Here is a 25214-nt window from a genome sequence, read left to right on the forward strand (position 1 = left end):
GTATCAGGCGTATTATATGATTATTTCCAGAATTGATTCGGCCGCAGGAATATGCTAAGGGGCCGCATCGCATGTTTGACACGTCTGCTCTAAACTGAAAAAGGGCAGCCAATATATTTGCATGATTCATAGATTGATCCAAAGATGTTTCACAATAAAACTTCGGACTGAGTCATCTATGATGAATCATAATTTTGTTCAAAATTGTATTCATATTTACAAAGAAAACATCAAATACAAGCGCGTCAGCCCTGTCAATTTCCTTCTGAATTTCCGAAAATATTGTTCGGATTTAGTTCGTTTCATTTCAGAAACGAAGAAATCCAATCAACAAAAGCGAAGACGTGGTTTCCCAAGATTCGCTTATCGTTTCAACTTTCGACTCTTTCGAGCTTCTCATTCTCATTTCTCAGTAACGGTAAATCCTATAAAACCCCTCTATACAAATTTAGCGCGCAAGATCCGTAGATTTCCAATGACTTATAATAACTTTACGTTACAATGGAACAGTTTCTATCTACATTTCGTTCAGTTAGCTGCATACGTTATTTCTTAATTTCGCGTTTATTATAATATAAACGGATGGGTCCCAATTATTTTGAGTTCAATTCTAAAAAAACGGCGGACATTCTACAGTTCAGGAAACAATTACGATATACAGACTATGGCCATTCAAATTTGCCGCATTTTATTCAGTATTTATTTATTTCATGAAGTTAGCACCTAGATCTGGGTCCATGCGTCATCCGTCATATTTTGTTTTGGTACGGGTCTAAGTTGGCGCCGTCTTCGGTTCGGTTAATAGTGAATTGTTTCCTTACAAATTAAAATGGAAAGTATAGTGGAAACTTTACTAAATCCTTCGGTTATCTTTGGTTTATTCGTGGGTGTTTTCATCTCGCTTCTGTTCTATTACATTTTATCAACAGACACTAAAGCAGTTGAAAAAATATCAAGTAAGGCTACTAATATCGTTACTGTAACTTGATAAATATGCTTTAATATTAATAAAAATCATTTTCATTCACTCTTTTCGAAATTTTTATTATATTGAAATATAATTACTTGGAAGTACAATTGCTACAGTTAGCATTGAAGTCAATTTTCAAGGTGCTTCTTTATCACGATAATATTAATTAAGTACTTCAATTTCGCTATTAGAATTGATTTGAGATAATACCTATAATATCTTCCGAATTTTCCTGAGTTTTTAATTTCATTTTAGAGAAGAAGTTACCAGCTAAGAATGTGAAACAGAATCAGTCCCAACAAAAACAGAAATCTAAAGATTCGCATTGGATACCTCTGAAAAAGCATTCTACCCATCCTTCACATGTAGCATCTTTTAAGGGTCATACAGGAGAGGTGCTCCATGCAGACTTTTCCACTAATGGAAAATACCTGGCTACATGCAGTGATGGTAAGTAGAGATTCTCAATAGTTGAAAAAATATTTTGTGAAATTCTTCACATATAAGTATTTGTTATTTTATAATTCCTATAAAAATACTTCCTATTTATTCTTATTTATCTGTGGTGATTCTCAAGTGAAGGTAGGATCAATTGTAGTGCGTGGTGATATTTAGTGATTTTTTATTTCTGTGTACAGACGATCCAGGTTCAACATCAGCTGAGGACAGTGGAGGAAGTATAAGTAGTTCAAGTGACAGTAACAAGGAAAATATACTTTCTAAAAGTAATAAACTTGGACCAAACTTATCAAGAAGGCAGAAAAAGAACAGAAAACCTGTACAAAAGAATGGCAAAGAAAATTTTAGTAGCAATACCTTCAATTTGAAAAAACCTGTAACGGTTCCTTGTGGAATAGGTCTAACAGAGAGCCAACTATATGCACTCTTGAACGATTTTACTCTCTTGCCTGAACAACTCTTCACCAATGGCTATCCTGATTTGAACGAGGCAAACAACAAAGTTCGAGTTCTTAGGCAATGTTTTCCAAGCCCTCTTAAAGTATTTCATAATAGGAAAAAATGTGATTCTTATACTGATTCTGATCAGAATTCAAACAGTTCTGATAGTTGTGAAGATAATGAATTAACAAAATTGAGCTTAGGATCATCACATGATTTGAAACAGGTCAATGCTATTGAAAGAAATTGTGTTAGATGTAAAACTGGATTTTTCATCACTAACGATGAATACTTAACAAAAGAACGTTGCTACTACCATTGGGGTAAATTACTGCACTACAGTTTCACTTGTTGTAAAAAGTCGCCAGGTTCAATTGGATGCACAACTGCAAAACTTCATGTTTGGAATGGAACTGTTGCTGGAATAAATGAGCCTCTAGAAGGATTTGTGAAAACCAAATCTTCTAAAAAAGAGAAGAAACAAAAGGTTTATGCTTTGGACTGTGAAATGTGTTATACAGTGAAAGGACTCGAACTGTGCAAAGTTACCATTCTTTCTTTTAATGGATCTATTGTGTATGATCACTTTGTGAAACCAGAAAATGAAGTTGTGGACTATAATACAAGATATTCAGGAGTGACTGAAAGTGATGTTAACAGTTTGACATCCAAGACATTTTCAAAAGTGCAAAGTGACATTTTAAAATTGGTAACTAAAGATACCATTTTAATAGGACATGGTTTAGACAATGACTTGCGTGTACTCAAACTTTTACATTCTAAAATTGTGGATACTGCTTTGATTTTTCCTCATGAACGTGGTTATCCTTTCAGGTATTCACTGAAACATTTAATGTGGACAAATCTCCAAAAAAAAATACAAACATCTGATTCTGGACATAGTCCTTATGAAGATGCTTTGAGTTGTTTAGAGTTAATATTTTTTAAGATTCGAAAGCAGCATGAATCTCAGTATTACAATTTTCTTAAGAATAATTCCTATTATGTTTGATGATATATATTCAAAACCTTCCTCATACTGTACCCATTGTGCTTCTTATTTATTAGCTCCATTTATTATTCCTCTCTTCATCAAATCTTTCTCATTGCATGTTATAATGCCTTTAATTTGTATAAAAACTTGGTGCATCTCAATTTTAAGATATTATTTTTGGAAATCTATGTGATAAGAATTAGTGATATCAATCTACCATCGAAATTCGGCTGTTTTATTTTCTGTTATGATTTTTTGTATCTTTTTTATTCAACATGGACAATTAAACCGACATAACTTGTTCGATCACAATCCTTTCATAGTTGTGTTTTTATCAGACTAATGAACAAATTTTTTCTTGTAATTATTATTATCAGATGAAGTCAGTTTTTTTATTTATATCAAAAATTGTAATTACTAATGTTGAATATATTACATTTTTTTTTGTGAAACGGTATTACTTTCTCAACTATAGGTCAACTTTATTCATGAATGATTACGGTGATATAGTTCCTAAAAGTATGGGACCAAAATACTCTAAAAATGTAGTCAATGTAAGTAAAAATTGTAATACATACAATTGAATGCATTTTTTAAAACAATAGAACTTCAATAATGGTGAAGTCCTTAGATTTTATATTTTGAAATAATTGTTAATTCGAAATGATTGTACTGTGTTTAAGCTTGAAATTTTACAAATCGTTTATACACCAATAAGTTGTTTACAATGGCTGTGTTGTGAATTTATAAGAAATATTTTAATAATATATAAGTGATTATACAAATTTGATATTTCATTATCATTAAACTGCAAAATGAGATTCAAGCCTCAAATTATAGATACTGCAATATCATTGTTGAAGGCAAATCTTCAATAAATAAACTGATATTGAATAATAGTAAACAAATTCAAGGTTACACATTTTGATGAAATGAATACTATCCTATAACAGGCGAATCTGAATAAACTTCATTCTGATTTGGACTTAAATTCTATTTGAACGACTGTGTTAGTTTTAGAATTAACATTAATGTATCCAGTGTGCTAGCTAGAAAAAAATGAATGGCACATTTCCAGGATCGATTTTTTAGGGAATTAATTAGGTGAAAACTGCAACCTCATAAATTCAACTATTCTCAAGCTTTATGCAAAAATTGGTAAATATATATTTATTTATTTTATTTATTAATGGCGTGAAATGAAAAGTTCTCAAAACTTTTTTATTAATGGTGCTATCAACATGAAACAAAAACATTCTATAGGCACTTTTTTTAGTAGAATCCATTGATCTTGTTACTTATTTTTCATTGCCATTAGTTCTGAAGTTATAATACAATCTTTTGTTTCTTTGAATGTGAACCATAACAATTTTTTTAACAAATAAAATCACTATCTCTTTCCCTTTTCAAAAATATATAACATGATATATAAATTCCTTATCAGAGTATAAATATCATCAAAAGTTTCAGTTTTACTCGGCAAATCAACCAAGTACCTATCTATAATAATCTGTGCACTTCAGATAATTAAAATATTCGGCGGCTACCGGATTTAACACCATTAGATTTTTTCAACATTCCATCATGTTCAAATACTAAATGTTTTTTTAAGAACAACCAAAGGAAAAAATCTAATGATGTTAAATCCGAAGACCTTGGAGGCTACCCTATATTTTAATAATCTGAAGTCCACAGATTATTATAGATAGGCATAGATTCACAGTGTGAAACTGAAATTATTGATGATTTTTATAGTTTGTAAAGAAATTTATATATCATCTAATATATTTTTGAAAACGGAAAAAGTGATATTATTTGTTATAGAAATTTTTATTGTTTTATACTTAAAAAAACTCAAGTTTGTATTATAACTTCAAAACTAATGGTAATAAAAATAAATTTTTCACCAACGGATTCTACTGAAAAAGTGCCTAGATATAGGATGTCTTTGTTTCATGTTGATAGTACTAATAATAATGAATAAGTTATGAGAACTTTCCATTTCACGCTTTTTTCCAATTTTCTCTTATAGCTTGAAAATAGTAGAAATTATGAGGTTGCGGTTGTCACCAAATTGATTCTCTCAAAAATGGAGACCGGAAATGTGTCATTCATTTTTTTCTACCTCAAAGATGTTCTGAGATCCCCTCACTAGACAACGAATTTGGGACACCCGATCCAAATAATGAGATATTCTTCTGTCTTTTTGTTGAAAACCCATATGAGATAAGTTTGAAGGTTTTTGGTTCGGGAGTTATTGCGTTTACGGCCGGACATACTCGAATTCAAGCTGGAATTCGTCCTCAATGTAGAAGGCAAAGAGCAACTGAGAAAATAATTGATGATGGAAAAAGATTAACGTTAGATGAACTAACTGTGCAGTGGGGTGTACTTCAAGGCTCTATAATTGTCCCCTTTTAGATATAATCTACATCAATGATCTGATCCAGGAAACAGCCAGTGTTATGGTGACGATGTATCAGTGATTTCAAACCTGGGAAGCTAAAATGTTTCTAAGCAAAAATATTCATTTTACAGCGTAAAACGAAAACAATTTTGTTTCACTTTTCAAGTCTTTGATACTATAGATATCTTTTTTAAAGAAATATACTACTTATTTATGCTCATTATAGGATGCAATGATGAAACTTTCATTCTTATATCAGATCATTATTTATCAATTGGTTTGATTTACCCTTAAAGGTGCTATTTGCTGTGATACCACTGAAAATTAAAGCTTAATACATTTAATAGAAAACATAGAGATGCTGGATGAACTAATGACTTGGTAATGAATATAACGAAAATACTTATATTGAAGAAAAAACCTCCAAACTCTCAATTATTATAATAATGATGAAAAAATCGTAGCTGACGATTCAGTTCCTTTCTTGGGAATCGTAAATTCAAATCATCACTAAAAACCAAATATATATTGAAAAATTGAAAAAAGAAAGTTTTTCCTCGATCCGCAGGCAGCATTTCCTGTCCAACCGCGTGTTTGAAACTTGGAATCGTTTGCCCGAGAGTGTTGTCGGTTCTGGCTCGGTGAATGCGTTCAAGAACTCGTATGACCGATGGCTGGGCCATAGTGTCCTATAGTGAACTTTGTCTATGCTCAAATTTTTGTATTTTTTTGTGTGTAAAGTTTATAATAATAATAATAATATAATCTAGCCAAATATTAAGTACCCTAAGACTTTTAAAAAATATTTGGTATTGATGCGACCCTGACGTCATAAAACATGTACCTACAAGGTGATCCAATATTCATGAAAATAGAAAAAGTCTAAAATTTTCCTAGTCCGGATCTGATATATTCGATTTCAGAAATATTGAAGAAAGGCATTCGTAAATGTTGAAAAATTGCAATTTTCAAAATAATTCTACGGATAAATTCAAGATATGATATCTATGAAATTTCTTTCATAAGGGAATGTTTATTGATCACCCTGTATGGCGGTGCCAAGAAGAGATTAAGAATTTGGTTTATGAATTGATCTTTGTGGTTGGAAAAAAGACAAAAAAAAACATGATACTTATTAACGTACAAAGTGATCAATATTCACAAAAATAGAAAGTCTAAAATTTTCGGAGCTGATTTATTCAATTTCAGAAATATTGAAGGAAGGCGATATTGAAGGGTGACAAAACTTCAAAATTTGAAATTATTCGGTCGATTAGTTAAAGAATTATTAAACTGTGAAATTTCACTCATAAGATGAACATCACCCTGTATATCCCAAACGAAGGCACTCTTTATAGTCTTTATACGAGTCCTCCATGATGATCTTCATTTATGGCATCTGTTTTTAGCATTCTTCCCGGGACACCCTGTATACCTACTATTATTGCAAGGTTCAATTACTTTCAGAGTTAGGTATTTTTCAATATTCCCCTTGGAATTTTTTCCCTATCACAATTGATTAGCCTATAATGCTAACGTATCGTCCTTCCAATCCCGCGACCACAGGTTTCATTTCAATGAGTAGAGGTTGAATGTTTTTTTTTCAATTCACAATTTGTGTTTCATTGAATAATCGTTTGATTTGCGAACAGAAGGAGATAATAAAATATTGTGTAAAATTTGCAGTGTCTTTTATTTGATTTGACTGAAACTGATAATTTCAGGAGGATTTTTTTTCCTTGGAGGATTCCTAGACTAGAGATGCATTCAAGTCAAACTAGTTTGATTTTACTCACAAACTTGACTAGACTTAAAAATCAAACTTTTTATGTAAAAAAAGTTTGACTTGATTTGATTTCTGTATCTTTAGGTTTGGCTTGAAATCAAACTTCTTCAAACAGTTTGAAGTTTGAATATCCTATTGCACAACGTGTCTGAACCTGTACTCTGCCATTCAGCTAATTGTGAGTCTGATTTTGAAGAACCCCTCCCTGCAAAAACTATGAGGAAAAAATCTGTATACGTGGCAAAATTTATCAATAAGAAAAAGAAATATACAGATTTTTTATGTAATGGCAGACGATTCTAAAACAATTAAAATTGTAAAGTGTAAATTTTGTAGAAATAAAGAACAACGGTATAAAATGCCAATAGTGGAACTAGTTCTTTAACGACATTTGATGAAGAGCCATAAAAAATTGTATGAAGAAGAATTTCAGCAGGCAGCAACACATTCTGGATCAAGTAGTATTTGTGGTAGTACCAACATAAAACTATGGATCCAAAATTGTCAAAATAGTTTTTGGACGGCAGCTCCTTTATTCTTGAAGTTAAAAATATGCGTTTACTTTCAGATTTCTTGCGCATTCACTTAATTTGTAAGAAATTCTGAAGTAAAAACTTTTCACGAAGAATTTTGAGGTGACAAGTAGGAATTGATTGAAAAAAAGTTTGAAATAATGTATTTTCTTTTTGTTTTAAATTAATGTAGGTATTTTTTTACCTACTTACTATATTTAAGAAAAATAATTTACCCATTCAAGATATATCTACCAAACAAATTATTTTTCAAGCTCTCTCAAACTAGTTTGACAAACAGTTGGAATTTTCAAACCTGTAACCATTTTCCAGTTTGATTTGATTTGAATCATTTGTCAGAAAGATTGACTTGAGTTTGACCTAATTTCAATTCAATCTCAAACATTCAATTCAAACTTGTGCAACTCTATTCCTTACATTCATATTGAAAATATCAAACCAATAGCTGGTACAAATCTAAGGGAAGTCATAATATAAAATGAATTGCGTTGCTACATTTGCAGGCGACAGACAACATATAGGAAAGTTCGTACGAAACAATCTCGCCGCATAAGAAAATCGAAAACAACCAAAACAAGATAGTTGGTCAGTTGCGTAATAATATCATACTGAATTTCTCATCAACTTTCTCCTCGTTACTCCAATACACCTACATTTCTAAGAATGCTTGTGCGCTATATTTAAATATCCATCGAGTTCGTTTGGAAATCTACGGCACTATTAGAAAGTTAAATGCAGTTTTTTCAAATGCATCAGCAAATCGTTATAGCCTATATGGCTCGATTCGTGTTTCTTCCTTGTTCCATTGAACGTCCAATAATGTTCTTGGCGAATACAAAATTCATATATAGTCAGATGCTTTTGAGCCCTCGTTTTTAATTCATGCGCCTATTGGAGGCCAGAGAACAGTTGTAATAAATTATGAGATCTAATTTATTAGGTATGTCTTTGTTGTCGGTTATTTTATCTTCAGACGGAGAGTTCTGTTCTGATGAAACAATCCCCTTAAACATTTGATTATCCCACTTATACAAACTGAATTTGCAAACCAAGGCTGATTTGTTGTTTCGGAATTATTGGTTATTTTTCTTTTCGATAATCTGCTTGAATTCCACATTCTTCTGAAGACGCGATCCACAAGAAATTCTGAATTCAGCTTGAAATTATTTTTATATAATATGATAAACCTTTATTTAATCTATAATATGACCCTCAGGTGTCAATCATGTACATAAAAACGAAAGATATTAACCCCCATTAGTTGAAATGGGAAGTCAAACATAAACTAGAGCCCTGAAAATCTTTTTCACGAAGAAATTTCCAACATTTTCTGATCGAAAACATTAGTTCAGGTATAACATAATTGGCAATTAATTCGTACAAAGGTAGATTCTGTTTTTTCAACGCAGATAATCTTCACCTAGAGTAATAATAATCATGTCTATGAATATTTAAAATCATTATAACTATTGATAAATGCTATTAATTAATTCTGTTCAACAAAAACACTTTACAAGTTTCAGTTTGTTTCAGATTGAAAACTGTCTATAAACATTTTACAAGCAAAAAGATTTTGCCCAGAAAATGACATGGATGTACCTTTATTCTGTAAAAATATGTAATCTTTTGATTATAAAATTATAATAAATTACATAACAAGAGTTGTAAGAAGCATATTATACGCACGAGTAGAAAAAGTTGTAGTTGTCTTACAGCTCGAGTTGTGTACTATACTTTTTCTACGACCGCATTCATTTACATAAAAACTTAGGCTAATCCAAAAACTGGTTGCAAATCGCGACAAAATTACGGAACGTCAAAAAGTTATAGGTTATGCGAGCTGTATGTTAGTCGTTTCCTTGGCAACCACTGAAGGTTTTATCTTATTGGTTATTCGCCGTGCGATTTACTTTACAGATGCTACCGTATTGGTTGTTGATCGTGCTTTCTGTTTACGGTAAAGTGAATCGCACAGTTTTTCGTTGCACAGTGATTGAATAGACAGTTGGCGAGTTGTACGATTTTGTTCATTTTCTGTAGGGGTAGCCGAAAAAATTTTTTTTTCCACTAAGTACTTACATGATAAGTAGTTTGCGTTGTTTTTTCAACAAATAATAGATCAAATTGAAGGGGAGAGGAGAAAATAGTCCCATAATTATTTTCTTGCCGTGATGATTTTCAACCTCCGATAGGAGAAGGAACCCCAAGAAAAAAAAATATTTTATTCTTTTTCCTGTATCACCTGAGTTATTTCTGAACGAAGCAATCATTTTATGTATATAATTCTGGCTCAAAATAGCCGACGAACAAGACGACAGTGAAAGTGGGTCCGTTAATAATATGAAAAATGTCGACACAAAGTCCGCGCACTGCAAAAGAAAAGTGGTAGACTATTTAAAGTGCTCAAAATGTTACGAATGCTTTCAGCCTAAATGTATGGACACATTTTGCTTGAGGATTGAAATTATCATTCTTCATCCAAATATGATATGAATTTTTATCTTGATCGAATGTGCAATTTTGTTAAACAAAAATTCTCCTACTTGAATTAACGAATCTACCCTGAAAACTTCAATCGAACTCAATCGTAATCAGGGAGTTGAAGCTGATAGTTGTAGACCATTCCCGTCCCAAAATTCAAAATTACAAATATTGTGCGAAATGATAGATCATATATATCCATCTGTTTGGTAAATGAGCTCTCAACAAACATTATTGACCTCGATGGAGATCGTGCAACTTCTGTTATCGTTTTTACAACCGGCAGCACAGACCAAATTAAATTTGACCCCGTCCACCTCGAATTACCAAACACTCTGTATAATTTAATTGAATATACAATACTTTAGGTTCTTCTCCATGAAGTTGAAGCGGTTCATTCTAAAAGGCTATATTCTGTTGCGAAATGTTTGAAAGTTTACATCACACCCTGTATAGGTAATATGATAATACGAAATGAGATTTTGTGTATTGTGTATCAGTTGTGAGTATAAATAGTTGAAATTTTACCAAGGACGTAGAAATGGGGGGGTACTGGGGGTAAATTCCCCCCAAGATATAAAATTAGAAATCTCGCAGAGACGAAGAACGAAAATTTCTTCATAAAATGAACCAATAATAATCATTTTACTTTCTTTAGAAATCGACACGTCAGTAAAAAATCGGACCCCTTTACTGTTTATGAGTTTATTATCGCTTTCAAGATGAGTACTTTTATTTCACTACGAGCTCGCCTTTATCCGAGGATTATTATTCTCCTTTATCTATCCGCTTTCTCAACATCGTCCCTTATTTGCCATGTGTGATTTTTGCATTCGTCATCGGTAAACCCTTACCCGTTGTTTTCTATTTTTTGTATCATTCTCGTCACAAAATTTCAATATGTAGTTATCAAAGAACTGAACCGAGTATTCCGCATCGAAAAATTATCTGGGCTGTGTTGTACAATTTATTGTGTTTCATTCAAATCGCAATTTATTTGTGAAGACATCCGTTTTGAACTGACTATATCTACAGGGTTTTCCTAACTTGGAGGTACAAATGAAAATGACAGATTTCAAGAGAAATATTCCTATAACATGAGTCCCCAAACGATTTGTTCTCATTTTCCTTCGTAACTCCAATTCAGGAACACTCAGTATAAGATAAGAACAATCGAATTGGTAATAACCCCTCCTCCCACGAGAAAAAAAGATCTACTCCCTTGGATTTTACAAATTAGGCACAATATTACTCCCTCGGGAGATAGGTGCATTACTCCACTTTTGAAAAATTGTTTATAATTATGGTAGTTATATTATGTAGTTAAATGTTGCAGACGTTCAAGAAATATTCTATTCTATATTCCTACAGTCAATTCACAAATACATGAAACTAGAGGAGGATAGTGTGATAATAATTTGATATGAAGTTTTATTACATAAACTCCATCAAGTATTATAAACTCATTTGAATTTAATACTTCTGTTTACTGGGTAATCCTTTCGATATTTTGTCGGAGTCGATCTACTTTGGTTTCAAAACTTCTTTGCCAATATGGTTTATTATGTTATTATTTTTGACCCGTTTGCACATCTTTGTAGGTTCTGCAGTTTGCAGATGCTATGTTTCGATATTCCGGTTGTTAGAAAGACAATTTTTTTCGCCTTCCACAGTCTAGACAGAATTCGTCGACCTCTTCTGGGTTATCGACACAGCGTACCTATATAATTTGTTCTATAAGCGTCTTTTAATGATATCAAATCAGCGTTTATTTGAATTTGGTTTTCGGCGCATTTGTGGTTTTCTTCAAGTGTAGCTTTGTTGTTTGGATTTCATACATTTCTCAGCATGACCCAGTATTTGTGATCTCTCATACTTTTCTACAAGCTTTCTACAGGGTGACTGGTGACGTAAGGCACAACGGTTAAAATGTCCCATAATGATATTGGTTTCACAGATATAGGGTGATTTATGAAAAAATACTGAAACTTTGAACTCTCTTATCTCTGTTGAAATGGCAAATTTGATATTTTACAGGATTGTTACTATAAGCATTCTTCATCAGCTGACAAAATTAAAATTAAAAATTGGATGCCAATATCGAAAAATTTCAATTTATTTTTCAGGTGAAAAATATCACTCGGCATATGAGATAAAAAAAAGAAGAAAAGAATAGTCTATATATAAAGTAATGTGGTCTTAAAAGGCGCAACTGGCGAATGAATGATCACTCATTTTTAAACGCTTGTTCTCAGAACCGATCGCTGCACTATACTTTTGTCAAAATGTCTCCAATTTTCTACTTTTCAGCCGACGGTGATCTCAAATAATAAAAATCGACTCACTGATGACAAATTGGATTAGGTTCGTCCGATAACGATAACTTTAGAACGGAAGGATCTAAAAATTTTAAATTTACAGGGTAGATACCTGTCTCGCAGCGAAATTTGTTATTTGACAAAATTCGACAAGGAGTGCCGTGAATATATACCAAAGAATGTTCAAGAACAATTTCGAAAAATTACCTAATATTTCCGTGACAGAATCGAAGAAGTTGAATTATTTTTTTCAAGTAAAAATTTGATAGACCTGGATCTACATGTATACATATATAGAACAACGATGTTAAGCATTGTCATCAGATTTATAAAAAATATCGAAGAAAAAAAAAGACGTGAAGTGTAGTTTTTGAGAGCTCGTCATTCCAGGATCAATTGCGCTGGTCTCAGGGGTGCAATTAGCGCATCTATGACGAGAGCTCAAAAGTGATTTTGAGTAATATTTGCCACCACATCTATTGAATAAACCTTCTTATATTGACTTCTAGTATCACCTATTGCACTATAGCCATTAAATTTCAAATCTATGGAATCAATTGATCGGATTTTCAAAATTGAGTCCGGTTTTTGTACTGAATTGCATTCTTCTATAAATCCCACATAGAAAAGTTGAAAACATTGAAAAAGAGATAAACCAAAACAAAAGTGAATATTGACTATTTCATTCCATCTTGTAAATTAATTTTCTATTTCATTCTGAAAAATATTCGAAACATGTTTCAATCATATTGAACTCCATAGAATCATCTCTCCAAATAAAGCAGTACTTCTTTCTTCTACTTGGTACCTACCAGTATGTAACTCATTGCATTTTCCAGTACACGAAATGAAAACTGTATATTTAATTTTAATTTTGTTCGAAAAATTTCGTTGGATTGCCATTGGAAAACATAAATCGAATAAAGTGACCAGGTAGTCCACTCTGATTGTATTAGCAATCAAAAAGTGAAAGTACCATATTAGCGTCCCCGGAGAAAGTAGCAATCTGAAAGAGATTTCATTAACAATACATTAGCACTCGGATAAATGCCAAATTTTTGTGCTTTTTAGGAAATGTCCCGCTTCATCAATGTATTCTGAATGGTGTCCTCATAAAATTGTGGTCCAAAATAATTTTAATGAGAGTTTCTTCATTCAGCTAGCTTCTTCCATTCAATGACAATATCAATTGAATGAATTTATTTCAATGACGAATATCCCATTTACATATTATGCTTCTAAGCATCTAATAAAAACAATACCTACTGATATTTTTTGTTCACATGGTCATAGTTGAATTGAATCAAATTTGTATTCCTCGCAGGACTTCCGCGACATCCTACAGGAGCTTTTTTGAGTAGAATCCATTGGTGTTGATTTATTTTTCATTGCCATTCGTTTTTATGTTATAATACCAAGTTGTGTTTTTTTGAATGTAACAATTTCTATGAAAAATATAAACGCTCAATTTTTCCCTTTTCAAAAATTTATAACATTATGTATAAATTTCTTATAAACCTATAAAAATCATCAAAAGTTTCAGTTTCACACGGCTAATCAACCAAGTGCCTATATACAATAATAATCTACGAACTTAAGATGATTAAAATATTCGATGGCACCAAGGTAAACGGATTTAACATCATTAGATTTTTTCCCCTGTTGCAAAAATACAACGGTGTTGAATCCGCTGACCTTTGTGGCTATCGAATATTTCAATTATCTGAAGTTCACAGATTATTATAGATAGGTACTTTAGATTAATGTTCTGTGTGAAACTTAAACTTTTGATAATTTTTATAGTTTGGTAAGATATTTATATATCATGTTATACAGCGTGTCAAAAAAGTAACGTAACTCGTCAATAATTCTTGTACGAAGAATTATTAAGGAAAATCCTCGCTCCCGTCAATTTTAATTTCGAGAGCAATTTATCCCTTGCTTTTTTGAATTTGTTATTTCTCACCCCCTATGCCTCGCACCCATCTACTTTATTTTTTCAAATGGGAATATATGGATGGGATACATCAAATGAAAGGTAATTTGATAACCTTTCAGCGATGTAACTAAGAATAGAATTGGTTGTGCCGCTTTTTATTGAAAAAATTAGGAACTATTTTACAATTCGTGATTAGAGAGTATGTAATTGCATTCAGACTATTATTATTTTACCAATTATCACTGAGGGAAATCCATGGATTTTTAATTTGGTTCCAACAAGATGGTGCGCCTCCCCATTGAAGTGGCCACCCCGATCTCCAGATTTTAACCCTCTCGACTATTTTCTGGGGGGCCATTTGAAGAGTACTGTTTACCATAATCGGTCAGATAATTTGGAAGACCAGCGACTTAAAATTCAGAGAGAAGTCGGAAGTATACATGTTGCTGCGTTGAATAATTCATCGAGGAATTCGAACATTTAATACATTAAAATTATTTTCTATCCTTCAATAGGAAACTCATCGATTTCCGTATCACAATCCATATATTCCCATTTGAAAAAATTAAGTAGAGGGGTGCGGGGCGTACGGGGTTAGAAATATCAAATTCAAAAAAGCACTGGTTAAATTGCTTTTGAAATTAAGAATTGACGGATGCGAGGATTTTCCTTAATAATTCTTCGTACAAGAATTATTGACGATTTAAGCTACTTTCATGGCACGCTGTATATTTTTGGAAACGGAGAAATTGAGCGATTTTATTTGTTATAGTTTACACTTAGAAAAAAAAAAGGAATTATAATTTCAAAACGAATGGCAATAAAAAGTAAATTATCACATCAATGGATTCTACTGAAAAAAGTGCCTGTAGGATGTTTTTGTTTCATGTTAATAGCACTAATATTGAAGAAGTTATGAGAACTTTTCATTGCACGCCATTTTCCAATTTTCTTTTATAACTTGAAAACATTGGAATTTATGAGTTTGCGGTTTTCACCAAAATAATTTTCTCAAAAATCGAGCGCGAAAATGTGCCATCAATTTTTTTCAGTTCGCAACTTTTTTGTAATTTAAGCCACCTTGTATCTCTAACGGTTTTCGATATCCCTGTAGTGCCCCTCTAAATAGTTCTAACCCTGTATAAATTGATGCGGCCGTTGTAAATTTTGTACAACAAAAGGAAATAAAAGAATACATTCAGGTACAGTAGATTACACCAGTAATTAACTTCAAACAGTAAAAATATTAAAAAAAAACTGAAAAATATATGATATGTTAACCTTGAGAAAACACTGATATCGTGATTGAAAAATAATAATTCTTATTTCGAAACAAGTAGCCTTAAGAATATCTCACATCAAAAGAAGCCGACCAATGAACCAATCATCTGGTGACATTTAGCGATAATTCCGGCAGTCGCCTATTCGATTTCAATAAAATTGGCGCTTGGAAATTTTACTACAAAGAGTGGTATTTTCACTAAGAAAAACATTTTGTGTCAAAAAGTGTCTTGTTTTATTTACTGACTGTGCGCCCTTACAATTTGACATCCGGCAAATGACCGGTATGCCGGTCCTGGCTATAGCCCTGATTCATCGAAATATCATTTTTAGATTTGCGACTAATATGTCTAGAAATAGTGGTGTGTTCACTAACTAAATTTTGTACTTTGAGGTTTCACCCAGTTCTTATGGCCTAGATATGAGGGCTGAGCATTGGTGTTCTTTTGAGAGATTACCATGCATGCCACTGGTGGGTTATCATACCATATATTATATTAGACCAATCGTGTACATGGTGGTGTTATTTATGTCAAGTCAAATCGTCAAGTACAGTAGCTTAATATGGCAAATTCTCAATGGAAATGCATTGCTTGCAACAAAGATAAAATTTGGTGAAACCACTTTCTATGTTAGCGTATACAGACCTACTTCGATCGATTTTAACTTTTTTCTTTAAACCTTGGAATATGTCCTCACGTACTGTACAGGGGGAACACGTATCTTTATACCCCAAATTTTCTCGAAAACGGCCTAATATATTTTTATTCTATGCCGTTTTGTACAAGTCAATGTTCAATTCATATGCATATAGGAAACCGAATGCAGTTCATTGTAGAATTGTAGATCCAATTGAAAATATACAAAAATGAATTTAACACACAGAAATCGATTTTCATAAAATCAGTAACACCCCAGGAACTAATTAAAGAAATTTTAACTTGAACCTTTCAGCACTTGGGGAAAACGGCGTTGACGCTAAACTCATCAAGGATGTGTTCGCCTAATGAAGCTTTTTAGCCTAGCTAGACCTTAGCAGTTTTCATTGACTTGGTAAGGGCGTTTGATACTATACCTCATGAGCAATTGTTAGACAGACTGGATAATATAGGAATCAGAGGAACCACAAATCTACTTTTCAAAAATTATTAAAAAAATCTACTACAAAAATTGGAAATTTTCACACCAAACCAAGATAACAATTGGTGTACCATAAGGAACAGTTTTAGGTCCTCTCTTGTTCCTAATATATATCAATGAAAATGTAAAATACTGGATAACACCGTTGTAATTTCTTATGCGTATCGCACCGTTGTTGTTTTCAATTACATCTGTTAACACCACTTAATATAAAAGACATTCAGTACATCCAAGTTTTATCAAATAACATTTTAAAATGAAGAAAGGAAAGAAGGTTCAAGACAAGGATAAACCAAAAGGACCTCAAATTGCATTCATGTTATGGTTGAACGAAAATAGGAATAAAATTAAGTCCAAAAATCCAGATATGAAAGTAACAGAGATAGCCAAGGAAGGAGGACGACAATGGAGAGAATTGGAGGATAAATCTAAATGGGAGACGAAGGCTAAAGAATTCAAAAGGTTATATGAAGAAGCAATGCAGGCCTACAAAGCAAAGCAGAATGTAGACTAAGAGTTTAATCTTTTCAATGTTTAGATATAATTCTTTTGTACTGTGTGTATTAATATGTTAAAAGTGAATAAATTGGTTAGATTATGGGATGGGGGTTTTTAATGAAGACAGAAGAACTTAGATAAGCTGGCTATAAATTATAGTCCCAATAAGTTTACACGTAAAATAGGCCAAGTATATCTCTTTTCCTCTTGATAGGCCGCTTAATGTAGATTTTAAAATTCATAACGGTTATTGCTTCGACCTTAATAATTTTCAACCGAACTGTTCCAGCTGTATTATCTTTTTTTCCGTATTGCCTTCAATCTTTACAGAATGACGTTTCCGTAATCTCCTCTATGCACGTGAGAAGACTGATCGAGCAGATTATTGATTGGTATGCTAAGTTTAAACGTGGTGAAATGAGCACCGAAGACGGCGAACACAGTGGACACCCAAAAGAGGTTGTCCCCGACGAAAAAATAAAAAAAGTTCACAAAATAATTTTGAATGACCTTAAAGTGAAGTTGATCGAGATAGCAGACATTGTGAAGATATCATCTGAACGTGTACATCATATCATTCACGAATATTTGTACATGAGAAAGCTGTGTGCAAAATGGGTGCCGCGCGAGCTCACAATCAATCAAAAGCAACAACGTGTTAATGATTCTAGCAGTGTTTGAAGCTGTTTAAGTGAATTTTTGCGTCGATATGTGATAATGAAACATGGCTCTATCATTTCCTCCAGAGTCCAATCGACAGTCAGCTGAGTGGATTGCACACGATGAACCGAATCCAAACCGAGGAAAAACACAACAGTCAGCTGGCAAAGTTATGGCATCAATATTCTGGGATGCGCAAGGTATAATTGATTACCTCCAAAAGGGCCAGACCATCAACAGCGGTTATTGGATCGTTTAAAGGATGAAATTGTTAAAAAACGGTCCCATTTGAAGAAAAAAAGGTGCTGTATCATCAAGATAATGCGCCGTGTCACAAATTAATGAAAAGAATTACAAAATTGCATGAATTGGGCTTCGAATTGCTCCTGCATCCACCGTATTCGCCAGATGTGGCCCCCAGCGACTTTTTCCTGTTCTCAGACCTCAGAAAAATGCTCCCTGGAAAGGAATTTAGCGCCAATGAAGAAGTAATCGCCGAACTGATGCCTATTTTGAAGCGAAAGACAAATCGTACTACAAAAATGGTATCGAAAGGTTGGAAGATCGCTATAATCGCTGTATCGCCCTCGAAGGCAACTAATATGTTGAATAATGAAATCGAATTTTGCAAAAAAAAAGGTGTTTTACTATGGTAGAACGGGGACTTTTCAATTGGCCTGTTATTATTAAAGCTTTGATTGAAATAATCTTTGTACTTGTCAGAAATTTTCTACATGTAATCAAATCTGGATTTTTTCCACTTATTGAGCCATCCATCTGTTCTTTTTATGTTTCCATAACCTCCAACTATCCATGTGTTAAATTTCACTACGATGATATTAACCGTTTGGGACTGAAAAGGTTAAAATTAAAGGAATACAAAACTAACATACATTCGGAATTATTATATCAATGTGGATTATTGATCCAGAAATGGTTCCGAACAAAAAATATATGATTCAATACACATATTCGGTTTCTGTGAGATATAAAGGGAGCCGCAATATACTGTGGCACATTCTCATGAATATTGACATTTTCGACATGAAAACTAGCATTAGAAATAACTCATCCTTTTTTTTCAGATCGTACTGTTTTCCTGTGGGATACCAGAGATATAAAAGCAAAAGAGCATAAATCTATCAGAATCAACATTGATTACGATTACCCTATATTTGTGAAATGGAGCCCAGACAATAAGGCTTTTTTAATTCATAGATACCAGGATAATAACATCGAAGTCTATAAGGTGGAGAAAAAAAAGGATGGAAGCTTAGGCCATGCTGCTATTGCTCATACGTTTCCTAAGGTAAGCCTCAAAATTTCAAGTTCATCAACAGAAAAAAATTGCTATTTCTACTTTGGTCATAATTCTCAACCGATCGGAGTAAAAGAGCAAACTCTCTCACTGTCGGCTAACTCAATTCCCATCTGAGGGGAATATTCACTCATTCCGGTCATTTATTATGTCATTTGTGTTCAGTAGGTTATGCAATTCAATCTTAGAAAAATAGGCGTTTCAACAAAGTTCATGCCTCATCATGTTATTCGTTGTATTGCGGCCGTTTGTCTTTCAATACTCGGCTCAAACGCATTAATTGCGTTCGATAACGATCGCCTGTGATTTTTTCAGTTGGTTTTAACAACTCATAATACACTACGTCGAGCTGGTCCTACCAAATACTGAGCATAACCTTGGAACGACTGATAGTTACTTGATCACAACACCATATCACAGAACTTTGCTCTTCAGGAGATCTTTTTCATATAATGTACGCTCTTTCTACAATAATGTCCCAGATATCTACAATAATGTCCTAGATATCTAGTATACATAATGTCCCAGAAATTTTTAAAAATTTACCCATTTATACTTTCAAACGGCTTTGAAGATGATAATTTTCAGTGCTCGAATATTTTTTTAAATTTTATGCGAAGGCTTTTGGTGGAATATGTTGTTTTCTATTGTTTTCATACTGGGCGGACTCTGTAGACTAAAGCCTGCTACATAGTCTCATGAAAGTCGGCCAAATTGGCATTAAAACAAACAAAAAATTATATTATGGGTTAGAGATTACATAATGAACCATAGTATTGAATTTTCAATTTTTTTCTTTCGATAATTTTATCATACAAAGGATGAGTTACCCAGAGATTTTGCTTCTTTCATTTTCCAAATCAATTTATACTTATTCTAATTGCAGGTTCATGAAGAAGAGGTGATAGGGATGTCGATATCCAGCAATGGAAAATATATAATGACTTGTTCTAGAAAAAACGATCTTATTTTGTGGGATCTCAAAGGCCAAATAATCAGCAAAGTTGATACATGTCTAATGACTACCTTCTGCGCTAAAATCTCACCATGCGGAAAGTTCTTACTAGCTTCCGGTAATATTATCTGAAATGTTAATGAACTGTTTTTTCATTTACTTTTTATAGGATTCACTCCTGACGCCATAGTGTGGGAAGTGAATTTTAATAAGAATGGTGAATTTCAAGATGTGAAAAGGGCTTTCGAATTGACAGGACACACTTCTGGAATATATGATATAGCTTGTAATGCCGATAGTTCCCAGATGGTAACTGTATCGAAGGATGGAACTTGGAGGCTTTTCGATACTAAAGGTTTGTATTTCTAGTATTTCAGTTAATTTATTCTGAAATAATAAAATGTACAAAATCAAAAGACGGAAGTCATGTGTAGGTGACTAATTAAGGTTATGTTCAAGATGAAAATATGTATTGATAATACAGTAAAACTTCGTTAGGATGCTCTTCAAAAAACTTGCGTGAAAGAGCGGAAAAGCGTTTTACCTGGGAATGTAAAAAAATCTTTAAATGCTAGAAAAAAGAGAATGATTTCAAAATTTGAATGTAAAATTTATCAAAATGCATAATATAGTTTTACAGGAATGCTTAATACTCACATTAATAATATTATGTAACAGGCCAATTGAAAAGTCCCCGGTATACCATAGTAAAACACATTTTTTTGGCAAAATTTGATTTTATTATTCAACATAGTTGAATACGGTGGATGCAGAAGTAATTAGCAGCTCAATTCATACAATTTTGCCATTGTTTTCATTGATTTGTTACACGGCGCATTGTCTTGATGAAACAGCACCTTTTTTTTCTTCAAATGGGGCCGTTTTTTAAAGATTTGATCCTTGAAACGATCCAATTACGTTATATAATAATCGCTGTTGATGGTCTGGCCCTTTTGGAGGTAATCAATGAATATTATACCTTGCGCATCCCAGAATACTGATGCCATAACCTTGCCAGCTGACTGTTGTGCTTTTCCTCGCTTTGGATTCGGTTCATTGTATGCCGTCCACTCATCTGTCTGTCGACTGGACTCCGGAGTGAAACGATGGAGCCATGTTTCCATTGTCACATATCGACGCAAAAATTCAGGTTTATTGAACTTAAACAGCTTTCGTCGTCTTCGGGGCTCATTTCACCACGTTTGAACTTAGCATACCAATCAATGATGGTTGATTTTCCTGGTGCAGACCCCGGAAACTCTTCATCGAGTCAAGATTTTGCTTCAACTGTATTTTTTCCCTTAAAAAAGCAATATTTTATCGGCACACGAAAAAAATTTTTTTCATCTTTTTTCAAATAACAAAAGTAGCTACACTCACAACGCAATATCTCACAAACTAATGGTCGGACTGCTGTCAAATTTTGACACGTATCGTTTGAAGGTGGGTACTAACTAAAAATCATATGGATTTAATACTAGCACCGCCATCTGTGCATCAGACCGGGGACTTTTCAATTGGCCTAATAGGTACACTGCTTACAAACCAAGCATAGAGAAACTTGTTAAGTTAAGAGTACTTTGTTTGAGGTTTTTGTTAGCGTGTGTGGAGAGGAAGTTGCCAATTCTGTTAATGTAACAAATCATGTCCTCAGGGCATTCCAGGTTGGAATTAATTGTGAGTTCTCGCAAATTGTCAAAATGTCGGCTCACGAGACTTTTATAATCAAGAGAAAATTGGCCAAGAAACTAAAGCAAAATAGGCCTATACCACAATAGGTACGCATGAGGACATGAAATACCATAAGGTACAACGCTAAGGGGCGTCACTGGCGTAGAACTAAGCTCAAGTTGTAATCTGTTACATATGTAATTTTATTACATTAAAAATTACTGTCGCGTAATCGGGAAAATTTCCTCCTACTTCTTTTTTCCTATTCATTCACCCTATGGCGCTTCTGTGATGACCAAACTTTGTACGTTGTACGAAGTTGTAATTCACTATATCTTTTTTGTCTTTACGAAGCATATAAGTAGAGGGCAGCACTGTACGGCGGTCGATTTTTTTTTTACAAAATTATAGGTTTATCTTTTTTGTAAAGAGGTAAAGGTTTTTTCTCTAATATTTTGAAAATATATCATTGCTCTATACATTGAACATATCATGAATTCTTTTCCGGAAATATTTTTGTTTCATTCGCAAATTAGATATATTGTCATTCTACAATGGAGATTATTTTTTAAAGAAATTATATGAAAAACCCATAAAACTCGGTTGTATGTAAGAGGAAAAATCAATAATTCCGTTTTGCTCTGATCAGTTACCTTGATGGTGTTCCCTCTCACCGAAGTTTTACTATATTCTTTTACTTGAACTGTTTTCGTACTGAATGAAGGCCTGACTATAAAGCGCACCTTTACTAACAAATGAAATAAGAGATTCAGGAATTAATATTAATTGTGGTGGTTTGACTTCTTGAGGCTACCGTGTAAAATGTTCGAAAGAAGTTTAAATGAAAATGTCGGTCATGTGTGGAAAATGCTCTTCGAGATATCTTCGCTAAAGATATTCGGAACCTATATGAACTATGAGGATATTACCCTTTTTATGTTCGCAGAGCCACCTTCTTTTACATTTTTCCAATAATTTTGTATTTTTTTCGGATCTATATTAACCAGTAAACTTATTTCCAGTCGAATACCGGAAAGGACAAAGCCCACGACTGCTAACCTCCGGTAAATATAGAAACCCAAGTGAGGATGCAGCCTTAGTTGCCCTATCACCAAATGGTGTTATTGTTATTGCTGTGAAGAACTCTCTTCAATTCTTCTTTTCATTTGATGGAACTTTGGATCAAACAATAGAAGATATTTATGAAGGTAATTAATGCTTCTTCATTTGGTATTATTTCTGAATCGCATGCTTTATAATTATAGTTTAGAATCCATGTTAAATTTCGATGCAAAATTGTTATTCGAGAATCTTTTTTTTTCTAGGAAAAATAAATCATATCATGTTCGATGCTACTGGATACTATCTGCTCACTACTGGCCATAGACATGTTATGGTATTCCACAATATAACAGGTTACAAATGTGACATACAGAATGCCAAACTGAAACTGAAGGAACAACAAACGTCCGCCACCAAAGAGCGCCTTCAAAAAATCATTAATGAAAGCCAAGCATTCCTGGACGGCATCCATAAATAAAAAATGATTATGAAACGTTTATAAAATTTTATATTTATATGAATTAAAAATAAATGAAATAATTAGTAATTACCATAGTTTTATTATAATGCTGAATGTAAGAATGTGGTTTGAATTCAACAAAAAATTTGGGACCTGGTACGCAATATGTAAAAAAATAGGGATTCCATTTCTGAAAAAAAAGTAATGTCTCAATGAACTTTAGTGATTTTCTGGGAGCTACATTCATCACTTGTTCTGGCTTTAAAATCAAGAGCCAAGGTGTTGTAGCCTTTTTCGGTGAGCAGCTTCATATTGCATAGCAAGTGTTAAGTTGTCTCAGTGGCTTATTGACAGAAGCGACATGTGTCCTCAGACGCTTTTCCCATTTTTTTTTCAGAGGATACCTTACGGGACAATGTCCCGTGAGTGCGCTCGTCATTTTCTACTGTTCCTGTTTAGAGAAATTTTTTAGTCCAGCTCGTCTAATAAGAGAGAAGTGACTTGGACTGTCTTTGTCCATTGATTGTCTCCTCGTTTGTTCCCACGAACCCCCACATACTAACTTTTGACTTAACTTGTGGAGTGTCGAGGGCTAGCAGAGTTGCTGTCCAGAGCGCAACACATTTCCTTATGGCAGGGGTTTCTGCCTGAAACACCGAACAATTACTCTACACTAATGCACCTCTTGGATTTTCAAAGCCGGTTTAAATGCTCAATCCACTCACGAAGTATTTTGGAGGCAAGTCACTGCATGGCCGATTACGCAAAGTAGAGGTTGCAACTATTCCGCTGTTATATTCCCCTTCTACACAGTTGTTGTGACGAGTTGTTTCCAAGTGAGCTTCTTGTCAAGTATCATTCCCAGAAAATTTGTCTCGTTTTTCCATTCGACCCTCCTACCGAATTTACGATGTGTCTCTGGGCATCTTTTCTCTTTCAACTGGCGAGAACAGCCTTGCTCTTCTTAGGGTTCAATTCATGATTGAAGCTTCGAGATCGCTTCTTGCAGGTACTTCTCTGCCATTTTGGGACACCCTGAACTGACAAGAATTGCGGTATCGTCAGCGTAAAGTGCAATGGAGATTTTCTCCGTTTTCGATGTCGGATACATATAATGCAGACAATAACGTTGACAGCAGAAATACTTGCGGTACTCTGGCTGAAAGTGCCCTCTCTGCAGACAGTACTCCGTCAATTTTTGGCTCTGAACTTACAAAAATGCAGGTAAGAGGCTCCTAGTTGATCTGTAGGGAAACGGCCGAAAGCAGTTTGTATAGCGGACCTTTGTGTCAAACTTTGTCCAACCCGTTGGCCACGTCAAAAAAGACAGCCCATGTGACTTGTTTGCGGTTAAATCAATCCGTGATTTGTTCCACTACTCGGAGCACTTGTTGCGCAGTGAAGTGTATTGGCTTTGAAAACCGAACTCTTCCAACTGTATGATCTTTTTTTTTTGGTTATTGCCTTTAATCTATTCAGTTATCACTTCCGTTATATTCCCTATGCACGAGAAAATATTGATCTGGCGGTAGAACTGCGGGAATTTAACGTCTTTGCCGGCCTTGTGGATTGAAACCACGTGGGCTTTCTTCCATTCCTTCGGAAAGTACCTTAGTCGTAGCATAGCATCGACTATATTCGTCAGTGATACTAAAGGCTTTCCGGGGAAGGTTTCGCAACGTCAAGTTAGTGATGCCGTCCGGTCCTGGTGCCGTTTCCACTTTGCTTGACATTAAAGTGTTCTGGATTCTCTGAACGGTTGCGAAACCGATAGCTTCCGTCGCTTCCTTATTCAAGTCTCTTTCAGCTTTGTGTTGACGTCCTCGATATTGTCCAAATCC

General features: G+C 33.7%; 2 protein-coding genes across 3 annotated transcripts; both read left to right on the top strand.

Annotated features, from left to right (window-relative positions):
* The first annotated feature begins 456 nt into the window (after window positions 1-456).
* Window positions 457-23460, top strand: LOC123682094 (transducin beta-like protein 2). Of its 2 annotated transcripts, XM_045620493.1 has the most exons (7): window positions 499-956; window positions 1226-1420; window positions 18993-19216; window positions 20112-20298; window positions 20350-20535; window positions 22874-23059; window positions 23177-23460. In XM_045620493.1, the coding sequence occupies exons 1-7, from the start codon at window positions 830-832 to the stop codon at window positions 23389-23391; spliced, it is 1320 nt and encodes a 439-aa protein (XP_045476449.1). In that variant the 5' UTR covers window positions 499-829; the 3' UTR covers window positions 23392-23460. The 2 variants fall into 2 exon arrangements, with proteins under 2 accessions (XP_045476448.1, XP_045476449.1); XM_045620492.1 differs by lacking the exons at window positions 18993-19216; window positions 20112-20298; window positions 20350-20535; window positions 22874-23059; window positions 23177-23460 and adding an exon at window positions 1609-3649 and having other exon boundaries at window positions 457-956.
* On the top strand, window positions 16921-17335 carry LOC123682095 (mobility group protein 1A-like). The gene has a single exon (XM_045620495.1). It carries the CDS (start codon window positions 17006-17008, stop codon window positions 17261-17263), a length of 258 nt encoding a protein of 85 aa, XP_045476451.1. The 5' UTR covers window positions 16921-17005; the 3' UTR covers window positions 17264-17335.
* Window positions 23461-25214: the final 1754 nt, after the last annotated feature.

Source organism: Harmonia axyridis, chromosome 6 (assembly GCF_914767665.1).
Source record: "Harmonia axyridis chromosome 6, icHarAxyr1.1, whole genome shotgun sequence".
Lineage (NCBI taxonomy): Eukaryota > Metazoa > Arthropoda > Insecta > Coleoptera > Coccinellidae > Harmonia > Harmonia axyridis.